General features: G+C 39.4%; 1 protein-coding gene across 1 annotated transcript in view; it reads right to left on the bottom strand.

Moving 5' to 3' along the window:
• grm7 (glutamate metabotropic receptor 7) overlaps nucleotides 1-19,712 on the bottom strand; it is a gene marked incomplete at both ends in the record, with an annotated part of 154,737 nt that overhangs the window by 37,330 nt on the left and 97,695 nt on the right. Inside the window, one exon of the mRNA XM_080846603.1 lies at nucleotides 8,321-8,458. Coding sequence (XP_080702729.1) covers nucleotides 8,321-8,458 — 138 coding nt within the window. The remainder of the gene's footprint in view (nucleotides 1-8,320; nucleotides 8,459-19,712) is intronic.

Here is a 19,712-nt window from a genome sequence, read left to right as displayed (position 1 = left end):
CAGCACCTGAGGTGAAATCAGCAGCATCTGGAGTAAATCAGTAGATGTCCATGTTCTCAAACTGAGAAAGTAGATTTTCTGCTGTCACTCATTTACAGACACGCACAACAGCACCCACACACATTTTTTTTATAAAAAAATATTTACATTTCCAGTAATATAGTGAAATATCCTATATCCAACACAAGGTCAAATGAGCCCGCACCCCTATTACTATTAGTATAATTGTTCATATAAATGTTCAAATGCATGAGGTTCCAAATGTACGGGCCCTAATTTCATTGACAGGCAACTAGCAAAGTCTGTTGTGCGTGAACTAAATGTTTTGTGTGATGTATAAGACCATTGTGCTGACACACCCATGCTTGTGCTTAGGATCTTGCTCATGGTATTAAATTAGAAAAATAATTTTGCCAAGTTATTGAATTAGCTTGAGTTCATGCAGACTTTGCTTTGCTTGTTGCCAGTTGCCCATTAATCAAATTAAGGCCCAGCATGAACTTGCGTTGAGTCTGCGTAGAGTAACATCCAGTCACATTGCCTCGACTTGCTTTGGCAAGAATAAGACTTTTTATTCAGTGGCGGCATGGGACCACTAAGGTGGAAGTCTACTAAAGTCTACTAAAGTGGTATGTTCTTTAACAACTTCTGATTGCAGGTGCTTTGTGTTCAATCCCATCCTGATAACTCATCAGCAATACAACCCACAGCTGTGTAGGCTGTTATGCCCCCAAACGCTAGTCATCGATCACTGCATGTATCACACCCTAACATAATCTCCCATTCATCTCTCAGCAGAGAGTGGAAAGCGATATTCATTAACATAATACTGGAGAGATTAGCTTCCATTTTTCATAAGAATGTGGCTTATTCTTATCTTGGAGAGCAAGTCCCAATATTAATGCTGTACCTTTGACCTCCTGTTTCAGGAAACTTCAGATGAGCTGTGAAGTATATTGGTGATTTTTATATACTTTCTAAGTAGTTGCAAGTCATATGAAATCCTCCCCTTCAAGAATGCTTCACATCCACGCCACATTCATGAAAGCACTACTGCTTCTTTAGAAAGCAGTAAATGGGGCAGGATCAAATACCTCACAGATATGCTTCAGCAGCACACAGAGATATGTTTCAGCGGCACACAGAGATATGTTTCAGAGGCACACAGCTGTTGAAGCTGTGAAGAAAAATCTATTGGTAATATCTACTATCAGAACTAAACATGGTAAAGCAGCTCTAAGCTGCTATGCTGCTCAGCTCTGGAACCAACTTCCTGATGACATCAAGAGTGCTCCAGGTGTAGCTTGGTGCTTTTTAACAGCTCCAATGCCCTGTCCTTTTTTAGTTTATTTTCAAAACCTTTTTTTTTCTTTTAACTGTTTTAGTCTACTTTACCTTTATTTTTAGTCCTGATCCATGTTTTTTCTCTTGTTGCCTGTCATATTGTATTGTGGTCATGCCATGTTTTCTCAGCTTCTTGCCTGACTCTCACATGTTTTATTACCAGTGCACCTGAGATTGATCGCCTTCTCAGTGGCAGTATTTAAACTCAGTTCTGAGGCCCACTTATCAGTTGTAATATTAAAACTCAGTTCTAAAGGCTCACTAATCACTTATCAGTGGGAGTATTTGAACTCAGTTCTTAAGGCTCACTAATCACTTATCAGTGGCAGTATTTAAACTCAGTTCTGAGGCTCATTAATCACTTATCAGTGGCAATATTAAAACTCAGTTCTGAGGCTCACTAATCACTGAGTTGTCTCAGTGATGTCAGGCGCTGTTTTTGATGTAAAGATTGCCTTAAGTGTTCCAAATGATGGCAGCAATTTCCTTGACGGTGATCAGACAATCGTGATGCACAATTTGTTCAATTTCTTTGACATTTTCTGGGAATGTGCTGGTGGTGGGCTGCTCTGACCTCTCCTTGTCCTCCAGTGACGTTCTTCCCCTAAAACGAATGCCCCTTAGCACACATCGCCTGACTCAATGCGTCATTGCCTCAGGTTTTCTGGAGCATTTCAGGGATCTCCATTGCTGCTTTCCTGAGTCTGGGATGTAAATGTTTTAGAGCTATAAGAAAGAGTGGCCCGATCTCCAACTTTCCCTTTCTAAGTACAATTCTGGAAAAAAAAATGTCTTTAAACAGTTAGATGATTTCCTAGATGCAAACTGTACCTTTGACATTTGCCAATCTGGCTTTCGTTCCCAGAACAGAACAGAATCGCTGTTGAGGTGTCAAGGTCGTATATTACCTCAGAATTAATGCCGACTCTTAAAAAACTCTCTGTCCTTGCCCTTCTGGATCTGAGCACAGCTGTTGACACTGCAAATCATGATATCCTCATTAAAAGACTTTAAAATTGGGTCAGCCTTTTTGGCCCGGAATATTTTGTGGCCCTTGGGGACCACAGCTCAAAAAACATTTGTATGACCTGTGGGGTCCCTCAAGGATCCATTTTAGGCCCCCCTTTCTTTTTAGTCTATACAGTGTTGGTAGTGTCATTAGGAGGCAAATGAAATACTACAGCTATGTAGATGACACCCAGCTCTATATTTCTGTTACACCCAACAATTCCAGCTCTATTGATTGCTTTGTAAATTGCATTGCTGATATAAATGTATGGATGACACCCCGAAACCTAGGTGTCAAATTTGACAAAGATCTTATTTTTAAAACCTATATCAAAAATATAATAAAAACATCTTTTTATCACCTAAGGTGCAATCGTTTCTCTCTCAGGCTGACACTGAAAGACTGATGCACGTTTGTACCACCAGCAGGCTAGACTACTGTAACTCTCTCTTGTCTGGTCTAGCAAAGAAGGCCATTAATCAGTTCGAAATAATACAGAATGCCGTAGAAAAAGTCCTCACCAAAACAAGATGGGCGCACGTCACTAAACATTACTATCTTACCTACTTTAAACATTATATCTACTCTGGGAATTTTTCCCTACCTGAATTCTCTATCTTTTTTCCTGTCATTCCCCACTGAGTGGCTGGCTAGATTTGCCTAGTTGTCTGCCAGAGTGTGCCATGGCTTTTTGTGCAGCTCTGTCTGTTGTGTGGCTGTCATATGTCTAGCTACTCCCCAACCTCCTTTAGTGGTCACAATACTTGTAACAAATGTACAAACTCTGCCACCCGCCCACTTACTAGTACCTACTCAAGTGACCACATCACCCCAGTCCTCCATGACCTTCACTGGCTCACGGTTAAACACAGGATACATTTCAAGATTCTCCTCCCCACCTACAAGGCCCTCAACAACCTGGCTCCCCCTACCTGTTTGACCTCCTTGACCAACGTGCCCCCTCCCATTGCCTCAGGTCTGCTGATGCCAACTTCCTGCAAATGCCGAGAACCAAGTGCCGAACCTGATTGACAGGGCGTTTTCCGTCGCCAGCTTCCTCCCTGTGGGGCTCATTACCACGCCAAATACAGTACGAGTCAAAAGTTTGGACACACCTTCTCATTTTTTGAGAATTTTTTTCTTCACTTTTATTATTTTTCCAAAAAAATAAAGGTGTGTCCAAACTTTTGACTGGTACTGTAAATAATGCCCCCACAATGTCATCATTTAAAAAGGCCCTCAAAACCCACCTCTTCAGCCTTGCCTTTCCCAACTACCCCCCCAAAATCTAAATGATATGAAGTTCTCTTACTTCTTACACACCCAAACTGGAAAGGACCCATTCAGTCACTCTTGCGACACTACATGGACCACCTGGCCGATACACTGACGTTTTCTGACTACCCACCTTTGTTATGACCTCTAATAAAATCCTCATAGTGGGAGATTTTAATATCCACATGGAAAATAGAATAATAAAATAGCCTTACAGTCGCATTCCAATCACTTATAGACTCTTTTAGGTTTTCCAACATGTAAACATGCCAACTAATTGCCACAACCCCATCATTAACCTTGTATTAACATATGGCTTAAAAATTAACCACCTCATAGCTCTACCTCAAAATACTGCCCTTTCAGACCTAATTAAACTCAACATGCAATTAGAAGTCTGTGCAACATTGTAATTCACCCACTTTCACTGTGTTTATCTGACAAGACTACGACAGAATTCATGTCAAAACTAGAAGCCGCACTTGTCATATTACTCCTGGCACTTAAGGTGGCATAAGCCAACCCCATGTCATATCGGCCTACTAACAGATGGTGTCACAAGTGTGCTTTGCTCACCCCTTGACACGGTTACGCTGACTAGACACATTTAAACAAATTATTAAAATTAAACAAATTACTTAATTTAACTAAATATTTTACCTGCCGTGGAAGAATAGTCTTGTAAGCTATGCAAGAGCACTTTCTTGTGGGATATCAGCTTCATTGATTGAAAACAGTATAAACAACCCAAGGTTTCTCCTGAGCACCTTTTCTAGACTAACCAAAAAAAAACACAATACAATTGAACATTCTGTTCCTATAAACCTGTAGCAGTAACGATTTCATTACCGTTTTCAATGACAGCATTTTAACAATAACAATAATTTTTAAATCTGTATCCTCCCCCTCCATGACACTACAGTCCTTCCAGGATGCACATTGACTACACCCTCACAACCTGGTGCACTCCAAGAATGCTTCACACCCCTTGACCTTCCTGTACTCAATTCCCTGATCTCCCTGCCTACTAGACTGTATCACTACAAAACTACAAAACACGCACTGCCCTTATTAAATGAGACACTACTTAAAGTAATTAATTTAATAAATTAAATCATAAATTGTCTTATTTCACAATACGTTGCACAATCATTCAAAATAGCATTGATCAAACCATCTCTCAAAAAAACCTAACCTTGACCCTGATTTTTCTGGCTAACTATAGGACTATATCCAACCTCCTTTTCTTGTCAAAAATACTAAAAACAGTCAAAGCAAAGCAAGTTCCACATCAAAACATATTCAAAAGGATTTTATCTGCCATGTCTCTGCTCTTCGCTCCCCTTCTGCTCCCGCCCCTTGTTGTCTATCTTTACCTCTCTACTTGACTTCAATACATTGAATACAAGTGTAAATTATTTACACAGAAGTGAGAAGCTCATATGTTAAGTCTTGTCTTTACGTTTGGGGTGTCTATTTCTATGACACATAACAAGTTGTACTATTTTCTGCTTATTGGTAAACTTGCTGGGAAATGCCTGTCACAGTCATTATCCTGTTTCTCTGTATCTCCTCATCTCCTCATTGAAAATAGAAATGATCCTCATGCCTGTGAAATGAAGATAAACACAGCATGCAGTTATGACACATAAATGAATGTGGTAAGATTGGCACTAACAGAATGAGGTCAAAGGCAGGAGAGTTTGAGTTCCTTATCCTCCCCCTCCTTTGGCTCCCTCCATACAAATTAAAAGCCATTTTCTGGGCAAGGGAATTTGGAATTTGAATTCGATTTTCTGTGGTGTGTATGACATTTATGAAAGAAAAACGGTGAATGTTGCAATTAAAATGCTAGACTCCTCTGGCATATGTTTAATCTATTCTTGAGAGAAGATTATGTCATTTTCATGATTTATTGGAATTACAAATAAGGAGCCACTAACAAATATGCATATATGAGTATTTTAGACATTCTTGATTAGATGATCAAATAATCAACCAATGATTTGTTACAGAACATTAAAGCATATCATCCTTGTATAAGGACAGGGATGAAAGTAACGGTGTCAAGGACGTTTTTTTGTGCTAACCACTTGGAGCTTTTCTCCGAAAAATATTTCCTCTGAGCTGTCATTACATTTACACAGCCAAGACTGTCATATATTGTTGAGATTACCAAAAGAAAATCAGAAGGGTATTTCTGTTGAAATTGTATATAGGTATGTACAACTGTATGTCATCCTCATCCTCATCATTTTATTAGTGTGATTACCTTGTTATACTAACAATGAACATAATTATGACTTCGCAATTTGGAAAATCATTCAGTACCTTTATTGTGAGCCTTTAAAGTTCATTGCCTTTCATCCTGAAATGAAAATAACAGGCTGCTAAAATCCATTATGATGTCTGGGACTATGTTTGTCTAATCCTTTTACTAAACTGGCCATAGACTTTGTGACTTCAATCCCTATTTTAGCCCTGATTTACAATTGACTGACAGCACTATTGAATCTGTTGACTTTGGTTTCCCAGGTTATTGAGTAGTCTATGATGGCATAAATTCCACTTCAGTGAGCCCGGAGTATTTCAAACAATCGAAATAGTTGTCAGCTGAAAAAAGAAAACATTCACCTGAATGGTCCAGGTTGATGGTTGAATATGGAGACATGCTACTCCCAGATTTCAGAGCTGCAGGGTCAAGCCAGACTAACCTCTCTGAGGCGACCCACTCAGATGTTTGACCCACCCACTCCAAAAAAAAATGGTACAAGCGAAGCAAACCAAGATAGGACTGTGAAGTTGGTCAGCACCTTTGAATCAGACAGTTAGTTGTTGAAGCTAAGCCTGATTCATTTAAATTCAGTCCAACAGATTCTTATCCTAAATACTGACAGACACTAAAATATACACAAAAAAGACACAGATCTCCCGTCATCAAGTCCACCATCAAGGGTTTTCACTACTTCATATGGTAGTGCCATTTGCCTCTTGGAAGTATCAGTCATAAATACATGCGCCTAACTCTCTTGCTCTCCCTTTTTCACACAGTATTAAAAGGATTATGGTCTTTGAGCACTAAAATGCTTTCCTCTTCAATCCAATTATTTTTTCAATGAAAAGAAATGCATACATACACACAACCTCTCCTCTATTGCCAGGGCTCTCTATGAAGAAAATGATTTCCTCTGCCACTAGTTCTGGACCACCGTTCCCCTAAAGCACTCTCCTCCTAATAGCTGACACTCTTGTCCCATCTCCTGTCTGCTGCTGTGTGTAAATGAGCTTCACACCTCACACTGATGTCTGAGGGGAGAGAGACTGATCCACAAAAGCATGTCCTAGAGAGCGGTTGCTGTCACTGCCAACTGTCACTAGCAGTATGGCTTTTCCATTACTCCCCAAATCACATCAATTGACCTGCAGAAAGCCCGCTGTCACAGGAGGCTTACCCTGACAAGGAACATTTCCCCATATCTATAATGTGATCGCATTGTTGTTCATGTTCATTTGTCTTTGACACTGTAAAAATAAATAGTTAGTAATTCAATTCTGGATGCTGCCCAAACAGAATATATGAAATATTATGATGTTTGAATTTCAATTCTGAAAAGGACAAATGAGTGTTTAATATGAACAGAATGGTATTAAAATATAACTGCAAGCAGCGATGAGGGGGCCATGCAGCCCAGCAGGGCATAGTTGCCATGAAAACATAATGTCATTGTGTCAAGGGCATGGCTGTATGCACTTACGGCAAGTTTCATGTCAACTGACCAAAAATTAGGTAATTTGCTGTTTGTTGGCTTCGCTGCCAATTTCAATAGGCTGTAATAGATGAATGGTTTTGGGAGGAAAGTTTGGTGTAGATTCAACAAGCTTTCTGTCTTTGATTAAATTCAATATGTCGGTCAAATACATTTTGTATCATGTGCCTTGGGATCTCCCAAAACATCACTAGACATAAAAACCACTCATATAAGGCCAACTCATCAAAAGGTTTTAGGAAAAACACTTTTTTGCTTATTGCAGTGCCTCCTGCTGCTCAAATGAGTCTTCCTTTTGAACAACCTCAGGAAGGGGCCCGAGTTTGCCACTTCCGGATTTCAAAAAAAAAAGCTTTGCTGCTCTGCCCCCAAAAAGTTTATATCTAGAAAATAAAATATTATCAGTCCTTACACACTTTTCTCAATGTTGTTATGGCCTATTGCCTGGCATACATTGTCATGAGTGAATAATGTCCCCAAAAACTCTATGACTACTGTTGGAGTTAACTCCTAAAATTGATATTGAGATCCAATACAAAATCATAGAGGAGTGGGCTGATATTGATTACTTGTCACATGTCTGCATCACCACTGCATGAATAACTATGAACATTAGGAGTGGTGTGTCAACAGGAACTGCTCACCTGCAGGCAATTAAGTATGTGGGAGAGAACTGAAAGGGGGCAGTGAAGATGGGATTGCAGAGACTGGTGGAAATGGAGGAATGGCAAGCCACTGGAACAGATGGGGCTCTTTTATGTTATTTGGCTGACAGAGTAGGGTTTTAAAAAGGTGGTGGCAGCTTACAAAACTGCTCAGTTCAGTTATAATAAGCACCCTCTGAAGATTTTGGTTTATTATAGTGTTATGCAATTAAGGATGCCATTATGTCATGACTTACGTCAGTCAGCATCTTAAATATTACCTGTGCACTTTCTGCTGGTATCTTCTCTCTTTGAGGAACTCATCAGCTTGCAATTAAAGTTCTCCTCCCAGAATTCAGCAAACCACACATTCCTCCTGTTGTTCTCCAGTGTACGAGATGTAAAATAGGCATCAAACCCTGAGAAAAAAAGCAGAAACTCAGCTTGGCATGTATAGGATGCATAGCATAGGCATCAACCAGATACACATGTACATACAAAGGCATGTGGCATACAAAGGTTTGGGCACCCCTGGTCAAAATTCCTTTTACTGTGTAGTAAAGTAAAGTAAAGTTTAGTTAAGTGAGTATAAGATGAACTGATCTCCAAAAGACATACAATAAAAGATAAAACATTCGTTTCAACATTTGTAACTTTGTAGTTACATTACAAAACAATTCAAACATTGGATACGTGACAGCAGAATGATCACCAATGAGTGAAGGCCAATATACGATATAGCACAGTGGGAAGTGGGAAGTCCCACTAACATCTGTTTAATGAGTTCAGGTTCTGAATATGAAGGGTGACACAACAGACCAGGTTTCTGACTGAGTACAGGGCAGGGAATGTCCAACACATCTCACATTTTCCCAACTGAAAAGAGTGACAGGCATTGATTGGGGGAGGACATGGGATCCTATGGCAAAGGAGTGAAGGAAGAGTATGCTCAGTATGCGAAATCAGAAAGGCAGGTGTGATAAATACTGCACTTCGCTACCCTCCTCCCTAACTTTTGGTGGGAACACCATTTAATGTGTTCAGATGCCAAATCTGCACAATGAGCTAACGTCTCTGGATGGGTACCTCAAATGCCTTGCAGGGTGCCATGCAGAAAACCACTGCATATGAAGGGATTGTATAATCAGGCCACAACAACATCTCAAAGGATATAAAAGGTTGATGCCTATCACGGCCAGTCCAATTAACGTAATATCTAGTAACAATTTGCACTGGTGGTTTTTCAACAGACGAATAACTATAGAATTGGGGAAACTCCTATGTCATAGGAAGGGAGAATTATGATGTTATTCAGGAAGTGTGACTTGGATAGAGCACAACGTGATGAGCAGTAAAAACAAAAGGATTATCTTGAAGAGAGGCTTAATAATGAATGCAGAGAGTCAGGCCATGTGTACCAAGGCATCTGGCCAGGGGTCTGAAGTGCCTCGTAGGGGATTGTGTAGGAATTCACTGTTCAGGCAGGGATTGTGCCATAAAAGTGTGGCCATCCCCTACAGCGTGTGAAACGTTGTGGCGTATCAAGGCCAGGCACCACCAAAACAAAATCCATCCATTAAGCATTTAACAAGAGTGGCTTATATCGTTCTTGTGGATAAACAAAGTATGAATTATCAAGTTTCATTTGAATAAAGACATACAAAATCTAAACCTGGAAAGGATTATGATTTTTAGCCTTTCGATTTTCTGACAGAAGGTCTTTTGTTTTTTTAGATTTTCAGTTGGAGAGGGCAGCTCAGTAAAACGTGTACTGTCATTGGGGACCAAGTTATGGCCCGAGAAAGAAAAGACAACCGTAGAGTGTGTGACAATGAAGGAGACACAGGCGAAATGTAGGTGGTGGCACAGCTGGAGAAGGAGAAGGAAAGGGCAATATAATGCCACTGAAACGACAGAGAGAGGTAGAAGCTCAAAAACGTTAAAGGTTTTATCTGGTGTGTCACATTTGTTCTCCAAAACCCAGCAATTGGCGAACTAGAACTACTAGAATTGCAATTTACAACCTGTCCCTCTGGTACCTTGCACGACATGGCCCTTACTGTTTATTACAACAGATAAAACAGAATCACTAGTGCACCACGCATATACTATACAGTGAATCAAATGTACAGTTGAAAATTAAAAAACGGCAACAAAATGTCTGCTTCACTAAGTAGTGCACTATTATGTGAATAAGTGGACATTCCGAACAGAGCTACAAGCATGGGACACCAACAGCCAGGGACATAATTGCCAGCTGGAGGCGGAGACCATGATGTCTCTCTCATGTTTGGCTACTGTAACATGTCTCTCTTCTCTTTCTATATAGTAGGACCATTGCTTGCAACATCGATGGCTGTGACCATTGTTCTCCAGCCAAATAACTTCCTTTATATATACATATAACAGGAAACCTGCTAGGATAACTAAGTTCATATTCTCACAACGTCTCTTATCTCCCCTGAGGTGCTGCTGCAGCCTGTTCACTGATACCCTTAAAACGTCCCCTGCTTCCTGCAGCCCATTCGCACATGCCATACTGCCCTAATATGCCATATATACCATCACAGGCATCCACTCAACCTAACACAATAGGACCCCCCAATATGTTGCAAGACCATTGTTTTCAAGTGCTGGCTATATTCTATGCCTTTTTAAACACTGCAATTGTGTATGTTGCATAATGTAAATCTGGTTCATCGATGTCAATCTAACGAGTGTTTCCTTGCCACCATGACTTTGTGCTTGTTCTAGGGGGTTCAGGCCTAGGACTCTGTAAAGCACTTTGCGACAATGTCTATTGTTAATGCTGCTGTATGAAAAAATGTAATTGAACAGAGTTGAAATGTTGCATCAGAGAGAGGAACAAGCTCAACACCTTTAAACAAAGTTTAATCACTGCATAACACAAACATAAAGGTGTTCAACAAAAATAAGAGTGAATTCTATGGTGTTTAACAAGACATCAGCTAATTAGGTTAAACTTATTTACAATAATAGATTTTCAACAGAAATTCAGACATGGTTATTGACATAGAATGTGTCATTGTCCAGCAGGTTTTGTCTGCTTCTGAAGCTAACACTGAGAAGCAAACATAGTCTGTGTCAGAACGATGCAGGCAGAGCTTCATAGATGTGTGCTCCATAAGGCAAACGCCATGACAGGGAGAAGAAAGGGATAGGATACATTATGTGGTAAATTAGAAAGGACATGTGTGATTAATCCTGCGGCGTGTTATCACCCTCCTCCCCTATAGTCAGCTGAGGACATGATTAATCATTTTGAAATGTGTTCATATCGGCTCGGTTCTAGATCATTCAAATGCGTGTTTCTTTTTCTTTAAATCATTAAGGGCAAAATCCTGAGTAGCCTTTTGTGATTCCTCCAAAATGATCGCCTTATCACTCATCTTCAAACTACCGGGATATGTGGAGTATATTGCATTGCACATACACACACAGCAATGTGATGTAAATTCTATACTAGTATAGCACATGCAGTACATACACAGATCATCAGCATTAGTGTGATTTGAATCCCATCCTAACGTTATGTGGTAAGACATCACTAGAATCCCATCTGCCACAAAACCCTTTCCTGTGGTCTGATAAAACTAGATAGATGTGTTAGAAATATTTTGAGGTTAATGTGATTTCATTTGTATTGCAATATGTGGTATATGTATATATGCGGTTAATGTACATATGCGGTATATGTACGTATATACAGTATATGGTATATGTATATACGCGGTATATGTACAACTCCGGATAAAATTAAGAGACCACTTCAAAATGATCAGATTATCTGGTTTTACTGTTTATTGGTATGTGTTTGAGTACAATTAAACTACTATACTATAACTACTGACAACATTCCTACAAAATTTCACAAAGAAATAATGCAAAGAAAACAAGCTCATATTCATTTTTAAACAAAACAATACCAATGTTTTAACTAAGGAAGAGTTCAGAAATCAATATTTGGTGGAATAACCTTGATTTGCAATCACAGTTTTCATGTGTCTTGGCATGCTCTCCACCAGCCTTTCACATTGCCGTTGGGTGACTTTATACTACTCCTGGCGCTAAAATTCAAGCAGCTTGGCTGTGTTTAATGGCTTGTGAACATCCATCTTCCTCTTGATCACATTCCAGAGGTTTTTATGGGATTCAGGTCTGGAGATTGGGCTGGCCATGACAGGGTCCTGATGTGGTGGTCTTTCATCCACACCTCAAACACATTCCACTAAATAGTAAAGCCAGAGAAACTGATCATTTTGTAGTGGTCTCTTAATTTTTTCCGGAGCTGTATATACGTATGTGGTATATGACATGTGTGGTATATATATACATGGGGTATATGTACGTTTGCGGTATATGAATATATGCGGTGTATATGCGGTATATGTACATATGCGGTACATGTATATATCTAAAGGTTACAGGTAGAACACAAGGATACCGAAGTAAATACTATGTGGCTAAAGTGGGAATCCAGAGAGTAAGGAGACAGTTGTGGTGGTACCATGAGCGTAAGCCTCTCTGACAGTGACTGGGGTCCAGAGACACTTCAACAGCAAAAGGGAAACCTCTGGTGACACTGTGCATCAATGCACAGTGTGGGTGTTGGGTCTGATGTGATGGCCCATGCCAGGTTAAATGGTCCATTTTGCCCAGGGGGAGCTAATAGAACAGGTCACAGATCTGTGACAGCAAACTAGGGTTGTCACTCCACATCCTTCTCCCAGTAGCTTTACGAGCCTTAGACCATGGACTAGATCCAAGCCATCTCTTAGTACTTAGGGGTAACTTGGGACTAATTCATTATCAATTTTTCAAAGCCCAGTTTCTTCAGATTGATTGCAACAAAACATTAAGAGCAAACTGGATATGGATAATGACTCGAAGGCAAAAGAAGACTCAAAAGGATTTTCTGTCAGACATCTGAAATGGAAAAAAGAATGGACATCACAGGAGGTGTCCTGTCTGCAAAGGCATGGCTAGTAGAGATATTGTGGATTCCAGAGTTGTGGACTGAAAAGTGAGACACCAGTTAATTTGTGACAATGCCAATTCATATTTTTCTTCTGATATACAGAGTCATTTTGCAAAGACAAAATGTGAAGTTATTTAAAGCTTTAAGCTAAGTGAGGCTATTCAGGTAATTTCTTTCCAAAGCAGATGTATTAGAACATTGTCTAGATGGCCACGTTTACATGGAGCTTGGATTGCCTGATCCAAATTTTTTTTTGGATCAGGTACAATTTTTTATCGTGTTCGCACGGAGCTGTGTCTAGAAATATTCACGTTTACATGGAAAGTGGAGTGGAGTTGTTGAATCTGCTGTAAAGACGTCATGGAGCATGCCCATAAAGACAGAAGTCGAGAACCAACTAGCAATCTTCGATTGCCGAACAACTTCTCTACCACCTGATCATTGTTACCACAGCAGTCAAACAGGACTATTTGGAATTGCACATTTCACCATAACCCTCGTTTGTGTTAGACAGTGGTTTTCAAACTTTTGTGCCCAAGGCACACCAAAGGGGCAGGCCAAAAGGCCCACCTGTACTCCTATCTGTGCAAAATAGTACTCTTATCACTCTGTAAACATTATATTTGTATTAACTAATGCCAAATACAATTTGACAAACAACTATATTGCTCACAAAATAATTAAAGAATACATTTGAAAGTGTATATACACAGCCTACATTTAATCTGCATAATAACACATTATGGTGGTCAATAAAAAGCAGTGGTCAAAACAGACTGTAGGTTAAGCGAAAAATAATTGTATTTTGTATTGTATCACGAGTATAGAACAGTGCAACAAAGCAATGTGCAACAAAGGTCAATGTAGCCCAGCTAAATATAAGTCATGTGCACTGCGCATGCGCAGGAAATTCCCTTGTCTCCAGAACCGTTTATCTTCAGCCACGAAAACGAGTAGGCACGAACTTTAGAGAACAAAGTCGAACTAGAATTTAATCTAATAAGACATCGATACATTTTCCTTTTTATTTGATTTGAAGTATTTCGTTTTACCCTGCCGAGAGTGAAGTTTGATTCGTTTTTGATGAAGAAAGAGCTTCGGTGAGTTTAAATATTTCATACTGTAGCTATTTCATACTGTACAGACAAGTTCAAACTCATTGAGCATATAAAAAACCAGTCGAAGCATTTATTTTACACTACAACCTTTTATTTCTCAAATGTATATAGTATTTTCATGTTTGGTATTTGTATAGTAGTGTAACTTGTTTGACACCGTGCATTGAAATGGTATAGCTAACGTGGTTATGGTTAAGTGTTAGCTATTCATGACATTTCGTTAGATAAACAAAAGGTGGTCTCGTTGGTTGTAGAATGGAGTCTCAATCAAGGAAGCTGAAGTGGTTCGGATCAGAGCCAAAGATATTTATTGTAGCAGACAAGAAATATCACTAAGTACTTTTCTGAGTCTAAGTATCTAAGTTCAAAATGGAACAGAGTTCTTTCAGGGCACACGCAAGCCTGCGTGGATCCGTCCTGGAGAGGAGATGGTGTCGTCTCTCGTGCTCTGATCGACCCGAGTCTGGCTCACAGCCTAATTTAACAGCCAGTATAATTACGTAAGCCAAATAGAATGTATAACATCTCTACCAAAGGATTACACACACACATAGGAACACGTAAACAGTACCCATGCCCTTGCCCTTGGGCCTGATAAACCGGGCGCCTCGGGGGAATGCTACATGGTACTTACACAGAGGGGCCTAGTCAGATACAGAGTGAAACTGTCTTCAACAGGCACCTGCTGCCTTTGGTATACGTTATGGTGACATGTTAACCTTACATGGGTCTGGGCCTACCTGGTCCCTCAGGGAGCCTGACAGACATGGAGGCACCTACACTAGAGATTTGTACATAAGAAATACACCAGAATCTAACAAGATAAAACATGTCACTTCGACAGATATTTAACAGTATTGTGTATTGTATGTGTTGTTATGCAGTTTACATGATTGAAAATGGGTTTATTACCGAATTATATGTATATACTGTCCATAGGGGTTGGGTTGGCCATGCAGGCTAATTGCACGTTTTGGTTTAATTTAACGGCTGCACGGCAGCAGAAAAGATAACCACCTTTTAGGGCAGTTCGGTTTTCTACCTGTAGATTTAGATGATATAAGAGTAAAGCTTTACGTAGATTGATACATAGAATATGTACACTGTTATATTACTATATTACACTGTTGTGTACATTGGTTTTTAAGTTTGGATTTAAGAAGACTCAGAAAAAGATGGCGAGCTTCCCAAGAGCCTCATATCACGCGCATGCAGCATGTAACCTGTGGTAGCCTGGCCAGCTACCATAAGGTTTCCTCAACTTCGACGGTTTGAGCACGAACATTGCAACATTTGCGCGTGAACAGATAAGTTCACCTTTACACACTGAAAAGGCGATTCCTTTCACACACACACACACACACACACACAAGGACTGTTGATTGTGACTGATAATACTGTTTTCCACACTGAATTGTTGTTTTGTATTTGACTTTCCATACTGAATTGGTACACTGTTTTTAAAGTGTATACTGAGTTTATATAGTGTGTATTTACTTTTATTACTTTATATCCCATTGAATGTACATTTTGGTGCATATTTACATGTTCATTTGTTATTTTCTTTTCTTTAATATACATATACTTCACATTTACACACACTCATTCATACACTGACTGCAACATATTCACATCTTTTCAATATTACATCAAGGAAACTGTACAAAATAAAGTGTTAACTATTTACAACTCTAGTTTTCTAGAATCTTCGTGAGTGTAGCTTCTTTTCACTAGTCCAGACAACACAGGTGCTACATCAACATGACATGTCTGTGATTTGTTTAAATGCCTGTGCTTTAAGGAGAAGCTGAGCTTGAGCACGACAGACCACAATGCAAGTGATGTGGATCCTGGATGTTTCATGGTTTACAATTGCTTCCGATTTCATGGTTTTATTACTAACAAATGTAGGCTATTGTTGCAGGCTTTGTCCTTCACATACTCACGTAAACGATAGCTAGTAGGCTATGCAAGCAGCTATCGTTGTCTGACAGGACTAGAGCTAACGAAACATTCATCATGCTGGTATTTTATTGCAAAAAAGTCACCCCCCAAAGTGTTTGGTGGCTTCTGAAGCTTACACAGCAAATGCAGAATCTACACGCATTTGGCGTTTGGCGGGTGTTAATTTCGACCTTGAGGGTAGCCTACCTGTATAATTTCCCTCTGTAGCCTATTGGGAAATTAGTGCAAAGTTGCCTACTGATATAGTAAATCAAAATTGACGTTCACATGGGGCAATTACATCATCAGGTTAGAAAGTGTGCGGATCAGGGTTTACACGAACACCAATCTGCTAACGGGTTTGAATCTACTCACTTTGGAGACTTGATTCAAAAGGTTGCGGATTCAGTGACCCAATCCACCCAGTTCGTGTAAACGAAAGATCGATCCGGAAACATTTCTCTTCGGATTCAGGCAATCCAGGCTCCGTGTAAACAGGGCCTACGTTTGGGGCACAAGACAATTTGAGCTATTTTACTGAATCTGTCATTGTGCCTCCAACAACCAGGCCTCATCCTAATGTTAAACCCATATCAGTTATGTTACAGAGATCTCTTAGAAATGCCCAGCACCTACAATTAAGGATATTTACACTGATTAAGTTATGGAATTGAATCATCCACTAATATGGCATGTGCAATATTTATCCCATGGAACTTTGATAACAGGTAACAATCTGGGCCCTACTTGCATGTTCAAAGTCTCAAGATCTGACCACAAACATCAAATACTCCACAAAGAATTTCCATGCCCTATTTTTTGCAATATCAATTCTTCCTGTGCCCTCCTACAGATGTTAATGCTCCACTTAAGCATTAACCACCAGAACACATTGGCCATTCCCCACAACAACATGTTCAATTCCATGGGACGGTGGTTGTCATGGACACCGTGTCACAAACTGTACTTCTGTATGTGGTGCAATGACCCAGTGTTTCTGTTCAGTGTGTCAGTGAGGGAATAATATCCTATCAATTTGTTACACTCTATCAATCTGTTACTGGACCATCATTTGATAAAAAGGTCATTCTACTTGACTGTATTATCTTGTATACTTCTTTGATGCATAAACAGCAAAACAGCAAATTATCATTCCTACATTTCTCTGACATCTCTCTGTCCATAATCCAAAAGGAGCTCATTATAAATATACTTCTTAATACAGCGAGCCCACAGTTGGCCTATATTGAGAACAGCTTAAAGCAAATATTGTTTCAAAATCACTTGAGCTACAGCCTACTCTGGGGTAGTGATCAGCAATGTGTATGGCTAAATTGAAATGTATTGGTCACTGCTGCAATAAGGAACATACTTTTCTCATAGACCGACATAAGCCTATACAAAAGCTAAACGTGGCTTATATGGCTTAAACTTTGACCAATGATCACCAAATGTGTCCACATATCTCTTGTCATAAACAGTTACACACATAAAAAAAACGATTAATTTTTCACGGCTGTTATCATCTTAGACTATGTTAAGCGTTTTTTTTTTTAAGTAGCCTTTACCAGTGGGAGTTCTACTCTCTTTCCCTCACAGGTATGGCCTTGCATAACAGCTTTTTTGTGGAAGGCCTGATCGTCTGTTTTTTACTGGCTTGCACTCTTCAACTAGGAAGTAAATCCACAACCTGGCCTTATGGCAGTCAACTGGCCATGATGGTGAGCTGCTGATGACTGTCCAGACATACAATAGCAGAAACACCACAGTCTGAACCACTGGCTTGTGGTGGGACATTTTTTACATATATGTAGCTGTCCAGTCAGACACCTGGAAATCTTCTCCAGCTGCTCTTTACTTGCATGTAATTATGTGGTTTCCCAGATGCAAATGTCCCATTCCCTGAAATCTGCAGCAAAAAGAAGCCAATTTGAGACAGAGCCTCACACATCAGTGTTAAAGGGCATCAGGACTGTACCAAAATGTAAAGGCCTCTGAGCTGCACAAAACTGTAAAACTTGGCCAAAGTTGAAAAGTTCAGCTATCTGCTAAATGAAGGTCGGCATCCAAAGAACAGTCTGACACCTCAGCTTGGCCACTGAAGCCTGTGATGGCCGGCTCAATAGTCTCCCTATTGAACCAGGACTTTGGAGAAAGACTGGGAGCTTCTTTTGACCATTGAGGGTCATTGATTTTTATGTGCAGCCAAGGAGCAAATGTGCCTGTTTTCTCTGTTGGCGTTTTTGCCAGCTCTGGTTATGCCTCAGGAATACTTGCCATCTCAGAGCGCCAAATATGCCGATTGCTTGCTGTCTCTCTCAGAATTAGATGTGTCAGAATCAAGTACATCAGAAATCAGAACCTCAGAATGATCAATATTGTCCTCTTTTGGAACATTAGGGAGGACGTGGGGCGAGTCGTGCCATGCCACAGGGAGTCACGCATTGTTGAAAGGAATGAATCTGGGGTCAGGTTCACTGAGTAATCATAATCTTTTTTTTTTCAAAGGTTCATCTTTGACACAGGCTTGTCTCCTTTAATAGGGCTCTCCAAAGGAACAAACGAGGGCATTTTAACTTCCTTCAGAGCAACAGTGACGCCCTGCTTCACAGTGTAGTTGCTCAACCCACATCAAGCTCTTTGATATTTGAAAAAAGGAAGTATGACAGGCTGTAGTACAAGACAGAACCATTGCATTATATTAACTATTAAATTCCCTCAACTAATTTTGTGAATTGATACATTTTTTATTTTCGCTTTTTGCAAACGCATGTTTGTTGTGCTTCTGTGTAACACTTGTCAACATTCACAAGAATAGCCTCCACTCCAGCTGGAGTGAACCCTGGCTCTTTTTGCATGAAAGACATAACTTCACTCCAAGTTGAAAGATGAAAGATTTTTTAATTATTGATAGAAGACAAGACCCTTGTTGCATTAGCTAAACTGCACTATTGTATTTAATAAATGAAATATAAAAATGAATAAATGTAAGTTATCCAATGATTTTGGTGCCTTATTATGACCACTGCACTATCTGTAACTTACATTTTAAAAAGAGTTGTTACTTATATATATGTATGTATATATATATATATATATATATATATATATATATATATATATATATAGTGATATTGTAATAAGATGCCACAACTTTTTGTTTTTGTTTGTTTTACATTTTACAATATATAGGCTACCGTTTATATACTGTATATAAAATATATATATTACAAAATATATATATATTGAATTGTATAGGCTATGAGATTTTACTAATAAAATAAAGATGTAACAAAGCCTTTAAAACAGCTGTTGAGTGGTCAGCCTTATAGAGGACCAATAGAGGACGTTAAGAATACAGCCAATAGAGGACGTTTAGAATACAGACACACACATATATAGTGCCCTCCACAATTATTGGCACCCCTAGTGAATATGAGCAAAACAGGCTATGAAAAAATATGTCTTTGCTGTTTATCCTCTCAGTCTTTCACTCGAAATATACACAAAAATCTTACCTTTTCATTGAAGTAAAATTATTTAAAGAAAAAAAAAACATTGACATTAAATAAAGATTTTTTCCCAGAACATGTGTGCCTTATTGGCACCCCA

Source organism: Sprattus sprattus (assembly GCF_963457725.1).
Source record: "Sprattus sprattus genome assembly, chromosome: 10".
In the NCBI taxonomy this organism is placed as follows: domain Eukaryota; kingdom Metazoa; phylum Chordata; class Actinopteri; order Clupeiformes; family Clupeidae; genus Sprattus; species Sprattus sprattus.
This window is presented reverse-complemented; position numbering and strand designations above follow the sequence as displayed.